At 48.8% G+C, this 23,281-nt stretch overlaps 6 protein-coding genes across 6 annotated transcripts; 3 read left to right on the plus strand and 3 right to left on the minus strand.

The window, feature by feature from the left end:
• Positions 1-1,136: 1,136 nt before the first annotated feature.
• FTJAE_5140 (triacylglycerol lipase II precursor) lies at positions 1,137-4,940 on the plus strand (the record flags this gene model as incomplete). Its single annotated transcript, XM_037351617.1, has 4 exons — positions 1,137-2,775; positions 3,042-3,188; positions 3,262-3,741; positions 3,874-4,940. The coding sequence occupies 4 exons, from the start codon at positions 1,137-1,139 to the stop codon at positions 4,938-4,940; spliced, it is 3,333 nt and encodes a 1,110-aa protein (XP_037207745.1).
• Positions 4,941-5,932: 992 nt separating this feature from the next.
• FTJAE_5141 (uncharacterized protein) lies at positions 5,933-6,987 on the plus strand (the record flags this gene model as incomplete). The annotated part of the gene is made up of 3 exons (XM_037351618.1): positions 5,933-6,186; positions 6,241-6,586; positions 6,646-6,987. 3 exons carry the CDS (start codon positions 5,933-5,935, stop codon positions 6,985-6,987), a joined length of 942 nt encoding a protein of 313 aa, XP_037207746.1.
• Positions 6,988-8,140: 1,153 nt separating this feature from the next.
• On the minus strand, positions 8,141-9,773 carry FTJAE_5142 (tartrate transporter; the record flags this gene model as incomplete). The annotated part of the gene is made up of 5 exons (XM_037351619.1): positions 8,141-8,463; positions 8,514-8,593; positions 8,640-9,058; positions 9,103-9,522; positions 9,570-9,773. The coding sequence occupies 5 exons, from the start codon at positions 9,771-9,773 to the stop codon at positions 8,141-8,143; spliced, it is 1,446 nt and encodes a 481-aa protein (XP_037207747.1).
• Positions 9,774-11,057: 1,284 nt separating this feature from the next.
• FTJAE_5143 (endo-1 4-beta-xylanase C) lies at positions 11,058-12,096 on the minus strand (the record flags this gene model as incomplete). The annotated part of the gene is made up of 2 exons (XM_037351620.1): positions 11,058-11,597; positions 11,650-12,096. 2 exons carry the CDS (start codon positions 12,094-12,096, stop codon positions 11,058-11,060), a joined length of 987 nt encoding a protein of 328 aa, XP_037207748.1.
• Positions 12,097-15,966: 3,870 nt separating this feature from the next.
• FTJAE_5144 (fungal cellulose binding domain protein) lies at positions 15,967-17,043 on the plus strand (the record flags this gene model as incomplete). Its single annotated transcript, XM_037351621.1, has 1 exon — positions 15,967-17,043. One exon carries the CDS (start codon positions 15,967-15,969, stop codon positions 17,041-17,043), a length of 1,077 nt encoding a protein of 358 aa, XP_037207749.1.
• Positions 17,044-18,047: 1,004 nt separating this feature from the next.
• FTJAE_5145 (heterokaryon incompatibility protein het-E-1) lies at positions 18,048-22,843 on the minus strand (the record flags this gene model as incomplete). Its single annotated transcript, XM_037351622.1, has 5 exons — positions 18,048-20,065; positions 20,121-21,679; positions 21,730-22,130; positions 22,203-22,654; positions 22,723-22,843. 5 exons carry the CDS (start codon positions 22,841-22,843, stop codon positions 18,048-18,050), a joined length of 4,551 nt encoding a protein of 1,516 aa, XP_037207750.1.
• Between the last annotated feature and the right edge of the window lie 438 nt (positions 22,844-23,281).

Here is a 23,281-nt window from a genome sequence, read left to right on the forward strand (position 1 = left end):
AGAGTCTCAGGCAGGGGACCGACTTTGCAGACGACTTCTGTAGCTTCATTAATGGCAACGCAGTAATGGTCACTTTGGCTCTTGTGGATAGTTGATCTCGCAATGTAGTAGACAATGTCAGCACCGAGCTCAAGCACATTGTTGAGTTGAGAGTCAATTTGACCACGTGAGAATGTATCGACTTGGCATTGCATGGAATGAGTTCACAATCATTATCTAAAGAAGATGCAGTTTCAAGCCTATGATCGGGTACTGTCCTGGCGCTTGTTTGGAATCCTCATTTTGAGATGGCTTGCCTTGACCTGAGAGATATTGACTTCGTCGACTGTACCCTTTTGACGACAGCAATGTTGGTCTTGAAAACATCTGACTGACCTTTGAGCAAGAGTCTATCGGAAACCCTTTCCGCCGGAAGCTTTCCGATTGCTGATCTTCAGAATACTGAATTCAACCATTGATACGGCTTCTCAATCTGACCGTATCTTGAGTACAGCTACTGTGAAGCAAATGCAAGCCACTGGAGAAACTTCTGGTTGCCGAAGAGATACCTGAATGTCTCATGATGCCAATAACTTCAGATACGTCACTATAGCAGTGCTGGGAGATGCAACCGTCGGTTAGCTAGCCAATACCGTTACATGTCACACCAACCTGTTGCAAAAACTAACTGTTTTCAGGCATGCATTGGCAGATTTCCTTTCTCAACCAAGAACCGATGTTCTCAATTCAAAGATGGGTAGTGAGATCAATATGCACCACCTGGTTGGTGACTCACGTGCCTGCAGATCATATTGCCGTAAGCAGTAAATTCTAGAGAGACATGCATGAACTATGTCACGTCTGGGATACATATTCCTCAAGATCAATGGCCAGCTCGGCAATCTTATCTATTTCATCTTTACAACTTGTCCCACTTTGTCAAGTTCTGGCGAAACGTCAACGCTGCTGCGGGGTAGCTTCAACCTTGTTCCGCTTCGGCATCCAGATTCATGGCCCGAGACCAAAACCGACTCAAACACTACAAACGACTCTTTACTGTACCAAGCTTCAGTACAGCTGGATTGAGTACATAAGAGACGATGAGTTTACAACAAGTCATGGAGCATCAGCTCGACAATTCGACACTATCGGACACAATGTACTCCCTCATGTCCCCAGCCATTCTGCTAGGATCTCTTTTCTTCTCATTCCTAGCTGCGGCGAATTCTTCTATACCACAAGTTACCCTTCAAGGCTATGGCACATTCGCTGGCACAAACATCTCCAGGACTTTGCTTGGAGACAGCCTTCCGCAACCCGTCAATGCCTGGCTTGGAATTGACTATGCCGAGCAACCCGTAGGCGATAGACGCTTCCGTCCTCTACAGTCTCAACCTCAATCCCTCAAGGGCGTGCAAAATGCTACAAAATACGGATCTGTTTGCTTGCAGGATCTCATGTATCCTAACCCAGACGAACAAGATGAGGCGTGCTTGAACTTCAATGTCTTCCGTACACCTGGCGTACCGCTTAGCAAGAAGCTACCAACGCTGGTCTGGATCCACGGTGGTGGTTTTGCATCGTTCTCGGGACGAGATTTCGATGGTGCTTCTTTCGTTGCGTCTTCTGCTGATCCGGTTGTTGTTGTCTCGTTCAACTACCGTCTCAATGCCTTTGGATTCCTACCAAGCAAGCTGTTCGAGCGTGAGGGACTTCTCAATCTGGGTCTGCAAGACCAATGCTTCTTCTTGCAGTTCCTGCAGAAACAACTTAGCTCGTTCGGAGGAGACCCTAGACAAATCACACTTGGAGGTTTATCAGCTGGTGCACACTCCACGGCATTTCACTACTTCCATAATTACGGCTCTGATAAGAATAAGCCACTATTCGCACGCGCGATTCTTCAATCTGGTTCAGCGACAGCTCGATCGTTCCCCGGTGTCGACTATCCAAGATACAAGGAAGACTTCGCAGGTCTGATGAAGTACATCAACTGCTCCACTGACGAAAGCGACAAGGAGCAGATGGGTTGTCTGCGCAGTGCACCCGCACAAAAGATCAGGGAGTACTCGGCAAAGGCTTACGAGGATGCTAAAGATCAACTGAACTGGCCTTGGCAGCCGTCAATTGGAGGCCCAATGATCGAGAAAGCGGGATCTAAGAGTGAAGAAGAGGGCACGTTCCATCATCTTCCCATCATCACGACCTATACCTCTAATGAAGGAAAATACTACACTCCCGGTAACTTGGAGACCAACGACGACTTTGTTCAATTCTGGCACCGGATTAGTCCTGGTCTCAATATCACAGATCTCGCTCTCATCAACGAGCTCTACCCAGACCCCGTAGCATACCCTGACTCTCCATGGGCCGGATCCCCGAACAGCACTCAGTACAACCGCATCTCAGCTGCATGGTCCGACATGGCGTACATCTGTATGAGCCGCCACACCGCCGTCACTACATCAAGCGCAGGAGTTCCTACCTGGAGTCTCCATTTCAACACTCCTGACTTTCCGTTGGTTGCGCAGTCGTGGAAGGGAATTCCTCACGCCTCTGATGCTGCATACATCTGGAATGACCACCATGTCCCTTATCCCGAGACTGCGCGGATTTACTATCAGTATATCAACAGTTTTGTCTTGACGGGTGATCCTAACAAGAAGAGGTTGGATGGAACTGTGGAGTGGCCGCAGTATAAGACGGGTGAGAAGGGAAGCGCGTATGCGAAGCAGCTTTTGGTAAATCCTGGGAACTTCACTGTTGTGGAGGAGGACAGAGGCAGGGGAAGGCAGTGTGAGTTCTGGAATGATCTTGAAAGAGCTGGCCGTCTCTATAAGTAGAGATAGCTTGTGTCGGAATGATGTTCTGTCATCTCAGCGGTTGTATACGTCAACAGGCATTAAAGTAGAACGGAAAGCGGGCATTACCATTACGTGCGTACGTTATGTCTAGCAATACAAAAGAACCCATTAAATACATCAAAGCATCATAATAAAAAGTATTCGTCAAGTTCATGAAAATGGATGCCTTTCCCAGGCATCTCTCATGAACCCCAAAAGCGCGTCGCCATGATACACTCTTGGACTTCCTTGTCAAGGCCAGTAAACTTGACCACGATGGAGGTCACTCCAGCAGCCGAAGCACCAGCTGCATATACCTGAGCGAGGAGGTTGAGGAATATGTCTATGAGGATGGTCTGGGACTTGGTGAGAGTAATAGGCGTTATTTGTGAGGATAATGCTCCGCGTCCAGAGACAATGGGTACGAACCAACAACCAGGTCACATGATCCTGGCTTCTACTCGGGGGGAGTATTCACTTGAGCCCTACAAACATATGGCCATGAATCAAACAGACACCAGCTCAGAGACCTCGACTTTTGAGAGGTTACCTAACGAGTTACTTGGTGCCATTTGCGATCTTCTGCCAAACAGCGACATCAAAAATCTTCGACTCTCCAGTCCTCTTCTCGGCCAGAACTGCCGGCTGCAGATCAGTCGCGTTTTCATATCGCCCGATCCTCTTAATATTTATGTAGCATGGTGCATTGCTGCCTATGAGACCTATCGACTGGGAGTAGAAGATATTATTTGGGACGATGCCACCTTGGTCCCTTCCGGAGGCGACGGAGATCTATTCCATGATTACTTTGATGAGAGCGACGAAGAAGTCCCTGCGGAGCTAGCCACCGACCTCCAAAAAAGGCGCTTTGCCTGGTTTGCTCGTGGCTGCAAGAGTAGAGTTAGAGCCGCTAAAGATCGTATGGCAGACCCGTTCTCACGACCTGAAGATGTGTCGAAACAACACCAGTTGGATAATGCAATGTCATACCAGGACTCATTTAAGTACTATAATCTGCTGGAAAGTCGACAGTGAGCGGTGATGGATTCAGGAACAGATGAGGATACGTTTCGTTACGCTCTTCGACGACTCCCAAACTTGAAGAGAGTAGTCGTCACGCCGGCTGCTCACGGATATCTTTTTGAGCCCCTGTACAAAACACCCATGATCGGACCTTTTCCATATGGGTTCATCTATCCCGTGCCCCGAGGATGGCCCACGCCCTTGCCTGGACATGAATGGGCATTCGCCATGCCTTGGTTTGGCGACGACGCTGTTGAAGAAGACAAGATCTTATACCATGGGTTTCAAGTCGTCACAAAGGTCCTAGCTGAAGAGAGGCACAATGTCACGGAATTGATGCTTGACGACCATCAGCTTAATACTGGCATCAACCACTTCGCCTTAAACCAAGGCACGGAAGAATACGACAATTTCTTCGATATACTAAAGCGACCCATTTTCCAGAAGCTTCAATTATCACTTCTCGTTGGTTTCTATCTTGGCGAAGATTATGATATATATGACAATGGGTACTTGTACGATGCCCTCTATGAAGCAACCGATATGAGGCATTTTAGCTTCCATACTGACTTTGCCACGAATCGACGTTCGTGGACAATTGAAATGTATAATTATACGTCGCTATTCGATGTCTTTCCCATCCACAGATGGCAGCAGCTCACGCATTTCGGGCTATCAAACGTACTGGTAGCACAAACCGATCTTATCTCTTTACTGTCAAAGTTACCGTCAACAGTACAATCTGTTGAGCTGAGCTTTCTCACTTTCATGGAAGGTAACGGCCACTACATAACCTTGATGGAGGATATCCACAATAAGCTCAATTGGAGGCATCGACCTGTTGAGGGACGGATCAAGATCTCTGTCAAGATCTTTTGTTATCTATCGTACTATGGCCGACATATTTGTCTTGACGAGGAGGTCGAAGAATTTGTCTACAATGACGGGCCGCAGCCGTTCCAACTTAGACAGCCCGGTAACAGCTCTGATGTTGACCCGGGAACCGGCGTATTAAAAGACTTGTTTAATCCGGCTTGGGAACGACCCAATGATTATTCCCCAGAGAGCAGTTTGGTGTTTCCACGACAGCAGTAGTTTCGATACGGCCATGAACCTCCATCACTTTACCAAGACATAACTCTGGCCTCATTCTGACTGTGGAGTATCAAATAGCGCAACTTCATCAATATATTACTATCAAAATTAGTTAAGCCTCCACTAATGGCTTATAAAATATATAATTTACCTTAGTATCACAAAGCATGGAACAGATGCTAAGGTTTCAATTGCCTCGACAGACCTGCAATCATCACGGGTTATTGATGAACATTGGTCTGTGAGCGCATGATGAACTCAGCTACAGGATCATTCGATTGGCAAAGAAGTTTGGATATCAATTCTTTTTGGAATTGATATGATACCAACAGACTGGTCATGTGGTCAATGGGCGAAGTTGTAAGCGGCTGGATGAGATGATATTGAGTCCTCAACACGAGATAACCCAGGAAACTACGAACACATCATCAACCATGAGTATACTGTGTGATCTGTTACTGGTAAATCATGAACTTAGAAAGGACTTGGTTAATTGTAATATTGCCTACAAGGGATAGATAGTCACTCTTTTCTGCCGATATGAGCTCTGATCTGGCGCATGATATATCCCCAGAATGCCATAAGCGGATCACAATCCGGCCATTTTTTGATTCAAAACTTTGGTCTGGCTCCCAGCGTAGCCTCTCTCGCCTGACCTGTGCAGCGTCACAAAATTGACGTGACAGTGTTTGACAGGGGTTCATTCACTCACTTCTTTATGGCGCAGCAACTCGGGCTCCCTATATAAAGACAGCTTCTTTGAACTTCTTCTTCAATCCATCCCACTACCCTCCCTTCTTTCTTCTTTTCTTTCAACACCCAGTCACCTTTTAACCATCGCCCGCTCTTATCCTTCTTCCTTCATCTAATTATTGGCCCCCGTCCTGAGCATCCTTAGGAACCTCACCGATCCCATCACCTCTTGGAGCACTCACAAAACATCCCTTTAAGCATACTACTTCACTCGCATCCTTTACCAGATCATTTAAAACATGGCGCCATCCAATCCCAATGCAACCCTTGACCGAATGCCGGTAGAACTCCTTCTGACCACTGGCGAGGGTCTGGACCAGGATTCCATGAAGGCGTTGACACTGGTCAATAAGACACTTCGATGGAAAATCCTTCCCTTTTACCCGGTCAAGGTCACACTCTCTGGAGATGCTTCTCAGATTGTCGCACGAATGGCGCTCCTTATGGAGCATCATCCAGATTCTCCAACAGGGCCTATGTCCCGATACGTCAAGTCAGTTCCCCTCTGACGATGGATGCTTCGTGTTCATTAACAAAACATTCACAGGCACGCTTGCTTCAATTTGGAGCCCTCCAGGTTGATTCCCAGGTCTCACCCGATCAACAACCTTGTCGGAAACTTTTGTCGCCAGCCCCAGAGACTCCCAAAGGTCACGGTGTCTTCTTACGACATGTACAAAGTACTGGCAACCCAAGCTCTTCAGCTGAAGCAGCTTGCGGTGATGGGCTTCGAGGGGATGCCAAGATGCGAACCACGGCTAACCACAAAGATTCTGCGAGACGTCCATCAGAACTTCCAGCAGCTTGAAACTTTGGTTCTTGGCGAGTTCCTGAACCCTAGATCCCCTCGGGGCCAGCAACACTTCCGAACCCCAAAGGAGCGGGCTGACATGGTGAGTGGCCTACAGTGCCCTTGTATCGTGGCTACTTTTTAACTGACCGGCATTTAAAGAATATCATGGTCGCGAAGGTCTGCATGGCCTTGAGGTCCATGCCACAGCTGACCCGGTTTGCTTTCGTACTCACTGATGAGACAGTCGGAGAGAGCGTTGGCACCCCTCAAGAAAGGTTTGCCCCATATTACCGGGGCCAATGGAACACCAAGGAGAAGTGGTACTCCCAGCTCATAAGCTCCATTTTCGGTGTTGTTCCCGGGCTCCAGCAGCTTTGTGTCAGAGCTCGCCCTTCAGTCTATTGTCGGGGCACCAGAATCCGAGGGGATTCAAACCCGACTATCACGTGGAAGACCGACCAGGACGAAACAACTGATGAATTCAACAACTTCTTCGTTTAGGCGTCGTCCTTCTCTGGAGAGTCAATCGAGGGAATCAGGATCCCGAGGGATTTAGATCCGACTATCATGTGGAAGGCCAGTCACCAAGAAACGGCCAATGAATTCGGGCGCATGGTCCAAAAACAGCATTTCATTCTTTTCAGGGGAAATGCCTATTTTACGGCACACTCAATCACCCAGTTGAGCCGAATTATCTCTTTTATCGCTATGGTTCTTATCTCCAAAACCCCGAGGGCCTCAATGATCTCTAGGGCCAGCGGTGGCCAATAAGGAGGGGGCTGATGCCACGGTCGTGGGTAACCCACAAAGCATCGTACACAAACGCATTACGATTTCCGTTTCCGGAGAACGCTAGGGGGGAAATTGGATTTTTTGGGGGGATTTATCGGCGCATCGTGAATTTCGACTCGAAAAATACGTGGAAGGGGGTCACTCTTTTATCAACACCAGGCTCTGGTCTGATTTCGGACAGATTGCCACTACTACGGACTAAGGGTTTCATGGTTTCTTATTGCTAGCTACACAGTTTTGGACGAAATGTATAAAATTTGCTATATTTGATGCGTACGTGCATGCGCGGACACTGTCCGCATGGGAAGACTGAGCACCATGCACGGGTCATTCGACTGTGGATGACCCACGAGGTGCGTGGTAATGCAAAGTCTCAGCCACAGGTCTCAATGACAAATAACACATCTGTGCACGATGCAAGCATCGCTGTTAGGTTCATCAACCAAAGGTAACGCTCAAAAATACTCTTATGCATGCCAGATGGATGATCCACACCCAACGCTTGAGCCTGTCAAGATATCAGGTTTCAGTGCCAAAATGGTATACGCCCTCGAGGCAATCGCCCATTCATTTCGCAGCATTTAAGGTGTGTATAAGATATCTGGACTGATGAGCGCGTGAAGAAGGAGCCATTTATGTCTATCGGGCATAAGATTTGATTCCATGTTGTACACTCATTTCTGCCAAGGCGGGCAAACTACCACTTTGGAGTTTATGGACAGTGTCCACCTCGTTCAGCTAACAATACATGATGTAAGAATAGAAGGACGCGTACACTAAAAAGGGACTTCAAACATCTTGTCGTGCCATTTCCATGCAAATCGTGAGTCCAATCTTAACTTGAAAATCAACATCCCTCCCTTTAATACGCGTAGTACAGCGTCGACTCATTCTCAGACTGTCTGATTTTCTTATTCTCCTGCTTGAGCCAGAACCTCATTCCCCACGCACCAATTGCAGTCGCGATACTTAAAGCAGCGCTCGAAGACATGGCCATGGTGTAGCGAGGTTCGTCGGAAGAAGGCCACATGTACGGAGTCCAGATGAACGATGAGACGGCGATACAGTTGACGATGGCGAGGGAACACGCTTTCTTCTCTTTTGTTTGAGAGCAAGTGGCAGAGACCCAGCCAAGAATGATACTGTTGACTGCGTATGTACCGATCGAAAAGACGCACATTGCGACTGCATTTATTAGTTTCCAGGTTAATACTTTGAAAAGTCTCGGAACTTACAGTATCGGGCACCCGTATTGAGCGTCGCACAGCCAAGGACGAAGCCAAACACCGCGACAGCCTTCGCAATGGTGATATGCCTAAACAGTCAGCACCAACGCGTGCCTCATAAACAGAAGAACTCACCAAGTTCTCTCATTGAACCGTCCAGAAGACCAAGACCAAGCAATAGAGATCACTCCCGCAATCAAATATGGAGGGCACGTCAAAACCAAGGTAATAGTCTGATTGAACCCCAGGGTCTTGACAGCAGTCGGGAAGAAATTCTTGAAGCCATTCGCACCAAGATGGCAATGCTGCATGACGACGAAGAGCCAGACCTTGGGGTCCTTTGCTGCTTCACGAATGCCAGAGAAGCTTGTGGACTCGCCGGCATTTCCTACGGTGTCGCGCTGCGTTCCCTCGTGGGCTAGTTGTCGTTCCTGTTCGGTCAACCAATGTGTTGTGAGGGGCTCGTCGGGGAGGACGAAGAAGCCGGCCAGTGCGACGATGAGGGTTACAGCGCCTTGTATGATGAAGAGCCATTGCCAGCCGGCGAGGTTGGCCTGAGATGTTAGCTATTGCGGAGTGACGGGGTTTGACAACGTACCATTCCGTCCATCTCAAAGATGCCAAGGGCGATCAACCCCGCAAAGGCAGTTGCAAGAATATTTCCGGTATAAAGAATCGAAATGCGAGTCGCAAGCTCCTTGCGAGTGTAGAATCGCGCAAGAATATACAGTGCACCAGGATAATACGGCGCCTCGGTAATGCCCAAGAAGAAGCGCGTGAGCAGCAAACCGGTATAGTTGCGACTCAACGCCGTCAAGCCACTGATGATGGCCCAGACCGTCATACAAGACGCCATCCAGATACTCGGTCGAACACGAGTAACGACCATGTTCGCTGGGATACCGACGATGACATAGCCTGCAAAGAGGATCGAAACGCAGGTCTGATATTGGGAGCCGGTGAGGTTGAGGTCTTTTTCGATGGTGTTGAGTCGAGCGAGGGCGATGGCATTCCGGTCCTGACATGGTCAGCATCCACAAAAAGACACCTGATGGGAAGACTGACGAGGTAATTGAGCCAGTACATCAGCCAGAGAATAGGCATGATCCACCAGTCGAGCTTTCGCACGAGGGCGATCTCGCGGGGGTCGGTCTTTTCATGTGCACCTGAGTAGTCGCGTGCTTGGGGGGCTGTCTTGAGGACCTCCTCGACCTCATCGAGAGCACCAAGGTCTCTATCTCGCTTGTCCAAAGAGTGACGAGTTTCCATGTTTTCGTTGCTTTTGTGGTAGTTGGTTGGCAGATGACCGTCATACAATGCGAGGTCGATCTCCCTCTTTATACACAGCCTCACCAGGACATTCTAATGCCACCGTTCCACCATGCAGCGACAATCCTCCCCGACATCAAGGTTTCATTGCATCTCACTCGTTGACGTCAATCCGCAAAATACCGTATCTTGTCAGCCATCATCTTCTCTGCGCCCGTAAAGCAATGCGGGGATCCCAATACGAAAAATCCATTGGACAGCGTTATTCTCGAAGAACTTTAATCACCCTCCTCCTCCACGCTAAGGCCATCTTGGCAGGCGGGGTAGCGACGCTTAAAATCATGCTTAAATGTGTAGACTAAGACTTTCTTGGAAGGTGTTTGGGGGAAAGGAGTGTTGAAGATGTCTTGGCGAGAATATCGTCATTGTCTTGAGCGAATTATTTCGTCTGTTGGCGCCGCTGCCTATCAAGTTTCTCGAGATATGTCGGGAGCGATGAGTCGTGTTAGAGAAAGCAGAGTTTGTGGCTGAAGTGGCTAGAAGATATAACGGAAAGGAACGACAGAATGTCAATCTGAGTTTGGTTGACGGGCGCAGAGAGGGATACACGAGTGATGCATACCAGTTCCTGCGATCATTACTGTGGGCAAGTTTATCGGTCTGATCTGGAAACCCCAACGCCCAGACTCACTGACCCATATGAGGATGCATATCCCCACAGATACCCAGAAACGCCAAGTATGCCATCTTCCCCGTTGGACCAGATCATCATGTTTCCGGCTCTTCATCTAGCTTCCGGACCGTGGTGGTACTGCAAATCCGGGGCAGATTGTCGAGTGATTACCGATTGGCTACGGCAATCCACACACAGACAATGTCTGCCGGAAGTTTCTCGTCTGCTATCAGAATGAGATCTTGGCGGACGGGTAAAGTCATCTTCAACTACTGGCGTTACGATCATAACTGCATTGGTGACACTCTCATATGAAGGGCTATCATCACACATGCTACTCTCATTCCAGTCAGTTGGCTTTTGGCAGTCCATTATATTACATCAATGCAGGTGAATCACTGAGAACATAAATTCAATGGCAAGGATATGTATTGACTACTAGCCCAGCTATCTTCCAACAACCGACCAAGCAGTTACCATTTTGACGAGATTTTGTACAAACAAACAACTATATACAGAGTTATAAAAGAAGAATACGGTGATGACCAAAAGCAACTGCAACGATGCTCCCCCTCAAGACCAGAGATCTGATCCTGCCACGCAAGCCACATTTAGCGGAGAGCGTTGACGACAGCAGTGTAAGCAGCCTTGGGGTTGTAGTTAGCATCGAACAGAAGACTGTCGTGCTCCTTGCGCCAAGAGTTCTTGTCAGAGACACCCCAGACGGTGATACCAATGCACTTGGGGACGTTGAGGCAGGCCTTGGTGACGGTGGCGTAGTCGTTGGCGGGGGCAGTGCGGATGTCGAGCTCGGTGATGGCAACCTCCTTGACGCCAGAGTTGGCGAGGGCAGTGAGAGCACCCTGGATTTGGCCAGCGGCACCGGGGTCAAGGTGAGTCTGGGAGCCAATGCCGTCGACGGGGACACCCTGGCTGAGCCACTTCTTGACGGAGGGGACCATACCCTTGGTGACCTTGGAGGCGCTGCCGGAGTCGAGACTGTAGTCGTTGATGTACAGCTTGGCGTTGGGGTCAGCCTTGCGGGCGGCGCGGAAGGCAATGCCAACGTAGTCGTCGTTGCCGAAGACGTTGTTGAAGTGAGAGTCCTTTCGGAGGGTACCGTCCCAGTCGAAGATCTCGTTGACGACGTCCTGAACATGTTAGCAAGGTCATTTCCAATAGGTTCGGGTGAAGATAACATACCCAGGCGTAAATCTTGCCCTTGTAGCGTCCAACGACTTGGGTGACGTGGTTCTCAATGACCTTGGTCAAAGTAGCCTTGTCGTTGATGTTCTTAACCCACTGAGGGAGCTGAGAGTGCCAGACCAGGGTGTGACCTCGGACCTTGAGGCCATTCTGCTGAGCAAAGTTGACGACCTGGTCGAAGCTACCAAAGTTGAAGTTGCCCTGGCTGGGCTCGGTGGCGTCCCACTTGCCCGAGTTCTCGGGGGTGACGGCGCCAAAGTCGGCCTTGATGATGGCGGTGTCCTTTGCGACGCCGAGCAGGTTGGGGTCGGTGATGGTTCCGTAGTAGAGCTTGCCCTTGTTCTTGATCAGCTTGTTGATGCTGTCGGCGGCCTGGCGGGGCTCGATGGCGGTGGGAATGGCCGCGACCAGCGAGGCGGTGTAGAGGAAGGAAGACAGCTTCATTTTGGAAACAAGTTTCTTGTGTTGTAGATAGAGATATGTGACAAAGAAGGATAAAACGTTTGATTTGACCTGCAAACGGTGAAAGAAGCTGTGAAGGTGTTGTAATGAATGTAGTTGTTTGAGTGATGAGAATGCCAAGTGCCAAGAGAGGGTGGACTAGGTCATCTTATATATCTTGATCGGGCAATCCCTTGGCATCTTAGAGAACGATGGTATTCTCGAAAGAGTCAGTGCCCGGGATTGATTTGTCCGATTGAGCTAGCCCCTTCTCAGTATTCGGACGGTGCTCCGAGTACCTAGGGCTGTTTCGAGATAGATTGTCGTTCAAAGGAGTTATGCCGAGACAGGGGTACGTGAGTCGAGGCGGCTCTATCTCCTGGATAATCTCCAGATCGAAGGAACTTTTGGCTTGCTTTTTTGCATTGCATTGTTTCTGGGGTGCATATACCACGACCCCGTAATTCGGGCCTTTGCTTTTGGCCTCACCGTCATCTGATGTACGGCCAAATGGTATGTTTTGTTTCGTGTCACTCTGCCGATGGCCAAGAGATCGACAAGAGTTGAGACGATATTCTGTTTACTTGGCGAACTTGTTTTCATCAACTTCAGGTGAAACTCGAACAAGAACTCAAAAAGGCCAGAGCTGAAGGGAGCTAGTATGTGTCAGTTCTGACCAACGCCCCACAGACAATGGTACTAGCAGGGCTGGCAGGGGTCTCATTTCGGCTGAATAGGCCCCTTGAGACGTGAGACCAATCCCGTATCAGCTAAAAGCACGAGCCAGATGCCCAATTCAGGAACGTGAGCTCGTTCAGCGTCGTTCCCAAGGTAAACACGGGGGTCACGTTTCATGTATGGGGTGGTGGTGATATTCTAGATTTCTGCCGAATCGAGAATCATCTTGGGGCAATATTTCTCCGCGTAAAGCCACCAATCGTTGGCAGTGGGTAAACGGATACCGGCACGGAGAGTTGGACAACTTGCTCGATTCTGGTTTCATCTTTAGAGTAGGTGGTAGTGGTGATTGTCTGAGCGGCATTCAGCTACGGGTTTGACAGGCGCGCATCAGCTGGGATTCACCGGGTGAATTGGATATCACCGGATATTCTCCTCATGATATTTCGTGATCTTTGATGGTTGAATAGACGTAGCATAATAGTCATGTCAAGAATAATCTTCCTCCAAAGAGAATAGAACGAGGGCATCAACGTCGCACTGAAGAAGCATGTTCAATATGCTGGTGGATGAATTCAGTAATGGCATCATTGACTGCGCCTCTGCCATTACCGCGCCTATGAGATTCGTGACGTGATGTTGAAGGAGATTGTCATCATTTTCACTCCTGACTACTTGCCAATTAGACAGGAGGATGATGCGAAAAAAAAAAAATGAAGATGTCAGTCACTCTTCAATTGAAGAAAGGATTTGCAAAACTGATTAGTAGTACAGTTAAAAAGATCAATTAAATCGACCAATGGCCAATAGAGCATTAGTTAGACAGAACAAATAATTATTGTTAAATGTAGGGTAAGATGTTGAACGATGCCTCACCATGTTTGCCTGTCTGCTCTATCTTATCTCATGCTCCACCGAAGTGAACCCACTTTGCTATCGATGACTTCCACTTCCGCGGGAACGACGGGAGTATAAATACTAAGAGTCCGACTCTCTTTCTTCTCTATAGATTCCCCTCAACTTCCGATCTTCATGCCATTCTCCAACAAGACGCAGTAATTCGAATCTCGACTGCACACTGTTTCCATTTCCTCGAGCCGTCGTCATCCGGCTTTCATTTCTCAACAATACTTCACTACACCGACATCTTCACTATAGCCAGCCTCGATACTCTGACTCCGTGCGACTTTAGTAACCAGGCGGAAGTTGTGATGCTAATAAACTTTGACTGCTTGTATCGGGCGCAAGACAAGACTACTGAGAACATGCTTGTCTAAACAACCTACCCAGCAAAGCAACGGACCATCTGCAACAATGCCCCCTCATCCAAGTTGGCATGATGTAAGGGTAAACATTACGCGCTCGACCGTAAAGTCGTAGTAGACTCTAGAACTTGAGTTCACGAAACTCAAACGCATTGTGGGAATCCGGGTGGACCCCAGCAGATATGTCACTGGTATTGTAGTTTGTAGTAACAGTGGCAACGATAGTCAGGCATACTGAATTACACCATGGGCGAGTGAGGCGATTCAAGCTCCTAGCCATAGGCCTGGATGGCAAGTACATACTATGTATGTATCTATTCCGTAGCCTACGTCAGATTGTCCACCTTGCATTGTCTCCTCCAAACTCTCCCCCTATCTCGGCCTCCCGAGTCCCATCCCACGTAATCAATCGCAATGCCAAGCCCGTCAGACTTGTATGCGAAAGTGTACTCTGCTGGCCACGTCAAGTCTGAGATCTATACCCATGCCATGTGTAATGAGATGCTGCTCCTTTCAATTTGCTGCACATCTTCCCGCCCGCGCAGAAATGCGATGATGCGCCACCATGTCTTGGACTTTCAGTATCAGTTGCTTGATTGGTGGATTTTGATTACGGGAGCGCTTAGCTGCATATGGCCTGGTCATTGCGGCTCCTTAACTCCCCGCGAGTGATCTCTAATATGATCACTATGCATGAGCTATGCCGGATGAAGAGCGTGATGGCTGCTCTGTGCTCTGATCGTGGTCCAGTCTATCTATTAGGGGCGCGCTTATCGTAGACCGTAAGCTGATAGAACCCTGCTGAATATCCCAATATCCTTCAGAAGACTTGCATACCTGGACTGCAGGCGACTATGCTCCCATAACAGCGACATTATGATCTGCGTCAGCTTTGCAAAGTTGTTTGTTCGCCCCCTCATGCCACCGTAAGCTGAAGCAATGCTCAAGGGGCTTGGAGTCGATACGAGCTGCCGACCTGAAGAGGTGCGACACAAAAGCAATGGCCTGATGTGATATTCCTTGTCTTGCGAACAGACATGGTTCCAATGAGTCGGGACCTTGAACGAGCTCAAACGAGACCTAGGCTTGACTGGGATTAGTATCAGGAGCACAGGCAAGCCACAGCAACGTGTGCTAGCCGAATTGAGAATGGTTGAAACGTCTGAGGTGGTGGGGGATGGCACCTAACAGTTCAATATACGTGAAACAGAGGGGACCTGTTAGTGAGCCTCTACCGCCAACGACATGTGTTGATGTTAGCATACCTGTATGGTTATTCTCAGGTTTAAACTCTAAATAACATCAAAGGTATTACACTGCAGGTACAAAACATTAGCTTCCGCTTAGCACCTCAGTCCACGGAGCCGCAAGATAACGATAAGACCCTATCTCACTTTGGCATCTCATTGGCCAAGCTCAATTACTAAACCCCAAGTCAGCAAAACCTCCCCTGTCATTGAAACACGATGAAACTAGAGAATCAGGGATCTCAGCAAATCATGTTGATCCGCCGAGAAACTAAACGTCTGGAGTAAAATTAAAGGTCCATCATCGAAACACGACAACAGGTGGAAACAGATGGAAAAATTCCACGGTTCAAGCCAAGACGGGACATGGCAAACAGGCCGCCATGGACCTTGCATTTTTAAGAACTTGAGACAGAGTTAAGCGTAAACGGTAAAGCAAAGCAAGCTTATGTCCGCCGAACCTTGTCGAGCATAACCTTGTCCCGAACGACGACTCCCACAATACGATCATGATGAGTTGGTATATAAACATCTTCAACGAACCCTCAGGACTGAGAAGAAGCATCCTTTTCCAATCAGTCCATTTCATTCTTTTCAAAGAGCTAGTCTCTCACATCATTCTTTCAACTTAACATTCATTCTATCAAGTTCGCTTGCGACTTTACCATTCCAATCATTTCACCATGAAGACCACCACTTACGTTTCCGCTCTTCTCGGCCTGGCCTCCGCCGTCAGCGCTCACTACACCTTCGACAAGCTCACCCTCTCTGGTACCCAGGAGGGAACTGATAACCAGTACATCCGCAAGCATGAGAACGGCTACATGCCCACCAAGTTCAAGGGCATTCCCGATGGTTCCATCTCTCCCACCGACAAGGACTTTACCTGCAACAAGGGCTCTACCCCCTCTACCGGCGTCTTTAAGGTCAAGGCCGGTGATGAGATTGGTCTCAAGCAGGCTTACGGCGGTACTGGAATGCAGCACCCTGGTCCTGTCCAGGTCTACGCTGCTCCTGTCAATGACGCTACCAGCGACAGCCCCTATGACCTTAAGTGGTACAAGATTCACCAGGCTTTGATCTGCAAGTCTGGCAACGCCGAGTCTCTCCGCTCCACTGCTTGGTGCTCTTGGGACGAGGACTCTGTCCACTTCAAGATTCCTTCTACTCTTCCCGATGGACAGTACCTCATCCGTGGTGAGCATATTGCTCTCCACGGTGCTCACGATGGCCAGGCTGAGTTCTACTACGCCTGTGCCCAGGTCGAGGTCTCTGGCAACAGCGCCACCAGCATCCCCGGTACTTCTGTCTCTATCCCCGGTGTCTACAAGCAGGACGACGCTGCTGTCAACTTCAGCCTCTGGGGCAGCTCTACCTCTTACGATGTCATCCCCGGTCCTGATGTCATCCCCGGTGGTACCATTCGTGGTTCTGCTGACGGTGCCGGTGGTGATGTCACCGAGACTGTTGAGGGCGGTTCTGACTCTGGTTCTGACTCTGGCTCCGACTCTGGTTCCGGTGCTTCTCCCACTGAGGGTTCTGCTCCTGCTTCTACCGCCCCTGCTTCTTCTACCGAGTCTTCTGCCGCTCCCGTTGTCCCTGAGATTCCCGACTCTGCTGAGACCACTCCCCAGCCTACCCCCGTTGCCGCTGAGACCACTCCTGTTCCCTCTGCCGGTGACGGTGCCAGCAGCGGATGCTCTTCTGGTTCTTCCAAGGCCCGCCGCCACGCTCGCCACTTCGCTGCTCACCGTTTCTAAGCGTATGCAGTAGCAAGGAAATGATTGGATGTCAGTGATTTGACATGATGCACGCGGGACGTGGTGTTTTGAAGTCATGTCATGCGCTGGCGTCTTGGAGGAAAACTTTATTCTGGACTTGATAAAAAGAGAACACTCTTCAGCTTTCTTTGTAAACTAGATACACTTCTTGTAAATATAATCTTCCCGGCTGAACTTCTGGACCAATCATTTGTGAATGTTTGTCGCTGGTAATGGAGAATTAAATCTCTCGTACCTGCAGTTAGTGAATGTTTAACTACCACCAGATGAGCAACCATGTGGCTGAGGTAAAAGCATACATACATCATCTCTGCAAGGCATCATTGGTCTTCTGCGAAGTTTAGTCAATTCAGTCTCGTACCGCATCTGGGTGATTTATCTTGTCCACCATCCCGTTGAGCCCGCGGGCCCCGACAGCGCGGGTTAGCGCTAACATTCCCAGAAAATGTTATTTGATGACAGGGGTCTAATTTCTGGTCTTACTTAGTACCGCCACAGCGCGATCTGACACGAATAAGCATGTTTCTCGAGCAAAGGCCCTTCGGCATATCCGTACATCCCGTTTCTGTCCTCCGATGACCAAATTATTCTCTCCACATCACCATCGACATATGTACAGTGGAGGATAAACAAAAGGCCTCGGTTATCGGTGTTTTAGTCGGTAATATGTTTCAATAGTGCATATGGCCGATTGGGACTTGTACGAATCTCCAGTTCGCAAACAAGTCCCGGTTTAGGCTTAGTTGGGAATTCCAACAGGGGTCAATGATTGCCCCTGCGTTAGTTAGCTGGTTTTAGAAAGCGGTCTTTGGCGGGAACATCTTTGACGATTGATTTGATTCGTGGGTAAATTCAGGATTCTTGCTGTGTCTTAGAACAACTTCGATCGGAGCCACGACCAATCGCTCATTAGGGGATATTCCTCTAACAACATCCTACGCTGAAGGCACGAATCCAAAGTTTCAACTACTTACGCTTCGATCCTACTCCTTTAGGTACAGGAATAGTACACGCCCTGAATATGTCCCAAGGACCATCGTCGTTCCTGACATGTATGCGGACTCGGGTTTGTAATCTGGTGGCAGCCAGAGTATCCTCTCACCATTCCTAATAACCCAAGCGGGATCGTCACCGATGTAATATGTCCCCAGTATGTCATCGTCAGCCCGATTACCTTGGACAATGGCATCAAGGTTGAGAAAGCTGGTCCCCGTGCCGAAATGCTGGAGCTCCGGATGTGGCTGCGAAAGAAACAGACTTTCCCCTGTACACGTATTCCAGACCTGCACCTGGGTGTTCAAATATGCCCCTATGAGTCGCTCGCCTCGAAAAGTCAGAGTGTCTATGAAAGATTCTCCGGACTCCACCTCAGTTTTAATAGTCAGTGTTTCGAGTCCAGGAAGGCAGCGAATCTTGATGGCTCCCCAGATAGTGTATGCAATCTTGGAAGCGTCCGGCGAAAAAGCGACACGAGGAAAGCCATTCAGGGGAACGGCCAGTGTATGCTGGAGAACTGTATTTTCCACATCCCAGATCTCAACTGTACCTGGCTCTGAGGACCCAACAGCCAGTCGTCCACCGTTGGCAGAAATGGCGAGGCAACAATAAAGCGCTCCAAGATGATTGAACGTCCGCTCGAAGGTACTGGCTTGGCGTGGAGGATTGGTGTTCCAGATTTCAACGGTTTTGTCTTTCAATATGGCAAACACCGGTGCCTCAGTCGCAGCTGCTACGAATGTCTGGGTTTCCAAGGGGATTTCTGGTTCTAGTGCTTCTTTGCAAACTCCACTCGCCATATCCCAGATCTTGATGCCCCCCCGGCTATGGGAGAGTATGGTGTTCTCATCCCTGAAAGGCGTCACCATTTCCACCCCCATGGATCGTCGGGTAGCTGTGCTGTCCTCCGTCGAAGCCATTGATGTAAGATCCCATATCCTGACGGCTCCTTCTAATGATTGGCCAGCGAGTAAGGTTCCGTCGTCTGAGATAGCAGGTCCAGCCCTGATGAAACTGCAGACAGTCTTGGAAAGAACCCCGGTCTTCATGTCAAGGACGAGAGTCCTATGGCTCCTAAGGCTGACTATCAGCCAGTCCTTGTTGAGAGCCAGTTGGTCATGGACGATCGGTGTCTCAAAATGCAATGTGTGAAGATATTCGTATGACTCCGTGCTCCATACCTTCACCATTTTTGATGTGGACGATAGCGAAGCGACCAAACAGCCATCGCTTGAGAAGCGTACGATGTCATGCTCGTGTTGAGGTCCTAGGAAAGTCCAAGACGGTTTCGTGGAGCAACTCCATCGTGAAAGAAGCATCGAGTTCTGGGCGATGGCTGCTATCCACTGACCCTTTGGCGACAAGAGTATAGGTCGGTGTTTGTCTGGTATATCAAACTTAGAGACGCATTTCCCTGTGTCGAGGCTGTAAATGAACACTACAGATTCAAGATCGACTGAGCAGATAAACCTACCATCATCAGAAAATGCGATACTTTCGACACCATATACACCCGTAAGGGGGAGGCTCCAAATGGATGCGCCATTGTCGAGATCGTAAATCGTGATCATGTCAGGCCATCCGACAGCTATGATTCTGCTGTTGTACCATGCAAGAACCGTAATGAAGCCCCGCTTAGAGCCGTGACTTATGCTGTGCAGACGAGAACATGACCTCTGGTCCCAGACTCTTATATCTCCCTCGTAGTCAATCGAGGCTAGCTTGTTATCGGGAAGAAATGCCAGCTGTGAGAGTCCTTCATCAACAACCTCGAGGGTTTGACTCTGTGGCCAGTTTGGATCTACGATCGAGGGCTGAACGATATAGTCTGGGTAGTGGCGGTCTTTGAATGGAGTTGGAGCGATGCTCCCTTTTGGGCTGAAGATAGTTCCGGAATGGTATATCTGGAGAGGTGTTTCTTCTATGCCGGTACGAAAATAGCGAATGAACTGTATTGCGTCTTGAATGAATTGCAGTACACTTGCCCCAGAAGTCTCCTGTCGCACTGGTCAGCGTTGTTATAAAAGAAATTCGATGGATGCTACCTACGTCAATCATACCCTGTAACTCTTGGAGCATCCGGAGGGCATCGTCAAGTCTTCCAAGTAGACATAAGACCTCAAGCCAGTTCGAAAACCAACCTTGAAGAAAGCAATGCGCATCACCTTCGTCATGAATACGCACGCCAGCTGATTCGAGATGGTGAACCCAATACAAGCATGCATACTGGATCTCGGCGGGCAAATGATCATCGATAGTAGATGGCTCAATATCTAAGAGCGCCTCTCCAGGCGACGAGAGTCCACAGATATTAACCTTCAATGTTCCTCTCATAAGACCCAGACATCTACTTGCGAGTCTGTCCTGTGTCTTCAGTTCGCTCACCTGTAGATCCCCAGCGGATTGACTCAGGATATAATCTCGGAACGAAAGATGGAATAGCTGGAGAGGGCTATCGTCTTCAGGAACATCGATTACAGAACGCAGTGGGTCGACCTGGCTGGATATAGACCATGCATCAACGCCCAGAAGCCTCGCCAGTGAGACTATTGGTAGAGGACTGGCGAGCAAGACAAGAGATCCAATGATGTCCAAAAAGCCCTTTCTAACCTCATCCTTGTCTTCATCAGGTGCACCGCTCAATATGAGGGTTAAGACAGGCTTGTACAGAGCCTCATACGTAGAGTTGACCCTCGATGACTTATCAATGATGAAGTCGATTTTAGAATCAGGACTCTTTGCCCAGTGTCTATCGCTGATCATGCGTACAAAAGTAGCAGCTGCGATGAATAGCGGTAAGGCTTTGTGAAGTAGTAATTCAAATCGTTCCTCCCCAGGCCAATCTGAAGATAACTGCATATGCTTCTGGGGATGAGTACGATTGTACTCTACCACAAAGCTCTGCATTGCCTGACGGAGGTACACACGGAAGTCACTTTCTATAGTTCCAACATGGAGCTTGTGAAGCACGATTTCCTTGTGAAGCGGTTCGTTGGCAAAGTGACCCATGATATCAAGCTCTGGCCTGCTTGTGAGAAAGACTCTCAGTATCGCCGGGCATGTGGCTAATAGCAGACGGAAGATCTCGCCACGATCTTGTTCGTCACATTCATCCAGTGCGTCAAGAACGAATACAATAGGCTTGGCGAGCCCCTCGTCTTGGAGTTTGGAAAGTGGACTTAGGATCAGCTTCTGCCATTGGATTTGGATAGGTGCCACGTTGAGTGAATGATCCTCCTTCATGGCCTCCAAGATATATGGAAGAATGGGAGGGAGATATAGTGCCAGTTGATATGCCAAAATGGAGAACAAATGTCGACCATTTCCTCGTTTGCCTGCACCTCTCTTGAAGAAGAAGCTAGCCCCGAGGCTTTTGGTCTTTAGATTTCGAGAAATAGTACGTGAAATTGTGCTCTTGCCGGTACCAGCAAGGCCTGGAAGCCAACAGATGGTCGGACTTGAGGGATCGTGAGCCCATTTTTCTATGTCATGGAGAACCTGTACTCGCGTTCCCTCAAGACAGAAGGAGTCGTGTGGGTGGTAAATATGATCGAAGACATCTTTGGGATCAACCAGAAGATTCCTCAGCTGCGACTTGACCCTCTCCTCCGCCCTTTCACTAGATAGGTGTCAGACTGTGGCAGCTTACAGCGCGCTCTTGACTCATACCTGGACTCCAGCCTCATATCGACCATCAAATCATGCAAAGCCCTGAGTTGATCTCGGCTTTGAGAGTTATGATGTAATTCACATAGTGAACCAGCATCATGTAGCTTGTCTTTCGAAATATTGAGGCCTTTCAAATATCCAGTAAAATCCTCTAGGCGAAAGGCATCCGTGAAGGCTTTTGCTGCTGCTTGCTGACGACGGAGAGCAAAGCCAAGGAACCTGATACAGTGAGACAGCGCATCGGTAATTGTCCGTCGTAAGTTTGCATTGATAGGAAGGTATGTGGAAGCCGACGAAGAGAGGTAAAGCTCGTGGTAAACGCTGCATTCAAAGACCAGAACAGTGATTTCGGCGATGCCTTCCACAATCTTGCCTCTGATCTCTTCTCTAGCTGTAAGGTTCTAAGCAAAATTAGCTTGGCGTCGTGGACAAACACTAGTGACGGGATGATGTACCAGAAGAAGGAAGCGTACAGCGGCCCATGGGAGGGCAGCAGGATTGGGATTCATGCTAACAGCGATATCGCCAACAACAGCGAATCGATTGAGATGCGGAACAATCTTTTCCATCGCTTCAGCCAGCCTTTTTTGTGTACCAAAACGCTTCATTTCAGTTTCTAGTCTCTTTATCAAGTCTGACAGGGTAATTTGAGCATCTTCTGCTGAACTCTGTTCCTGAGCTCGAATGACTTCTGACAACTTTTCGCCGTCTTTTGATGCTTGGACATTATTGATTGCCTCTTTCCAAAGCTGCTGGATCATCTGTTGCTGATCATTGTATTCGTAGTTAGTTGTTGATATGGTGGAGGCATTTTCAGCCTTTGATGCTGACGATCCAAGCGAGATAGTTTCTTGTCGAGGATCTTTGGTGACTGCGACACTCACTGAAGACACGGACATCAACGGCAAACCAGCCGATAATCCGCCTGAGATGAAATATCAGCGATGTATCATGTCGTATGTTGATGGGGAATCTGGGCGTGCTGGCACAAACCTTGAGAAACGGCTGGCGTGACTGCAGCAGTGCCTTTAGAGTCACTGCTTGGATCAGTTCCTTTGCCAGGGTTGAGCCGCCTTATAAAGGCTCTAAAAGATGGCCTTTTATAATCTGACATGATTCTAGGGTCTATGGCCTGCCTCACAGAGCTGGAGGCTATGAGAACCAGCGGGCGTAATGGGTGTTGAGGATACGTAAGTTCGAAGAGGGGAAGTTTGGGTATGAAGCGCATAAAATCCGAGCTCTGTCTTGATGTGATTGGTCAGGTATCCGTGAGGCTGACAGACAGACTGACAGGGATACGAATGCTGATGATCTTGGCAACAATTCTTTTGGGGTAAGACGGCCATGACAATCCAAGCAATCTATTACTCTTCATCAAGTTGCCTGAGTTTCCGGGTCTCCCATAATTGGTTTCTACATATGGAACAAGTTGCGGTGCATATCATCGGTATATTGAAAAATCAAGCAATTTCATTAGAAGCACCAGCTGTCAGGGAGACAACATGGCGACACCACTAGAAAGCTAAACCTAAGGAGTGGACGGGAATAGAAG

Source organism: Fusarium tjaetaba, assembly GCF_013396195.1.
Source record: "Fusarium tjaetaba strain NRRL 66243 chromosome Unknown NRRL66243_c0000097, whole genome shotgun sequence".
In the NCBI taxonomy this organism is placed as follows: domain Eukaryota; kingdom Fungi; phylum Ascomycota; class Sordariomycetes; order Hypocreales; family Nectriaceae; genus Fusarium; species Fusarium tjaetaba.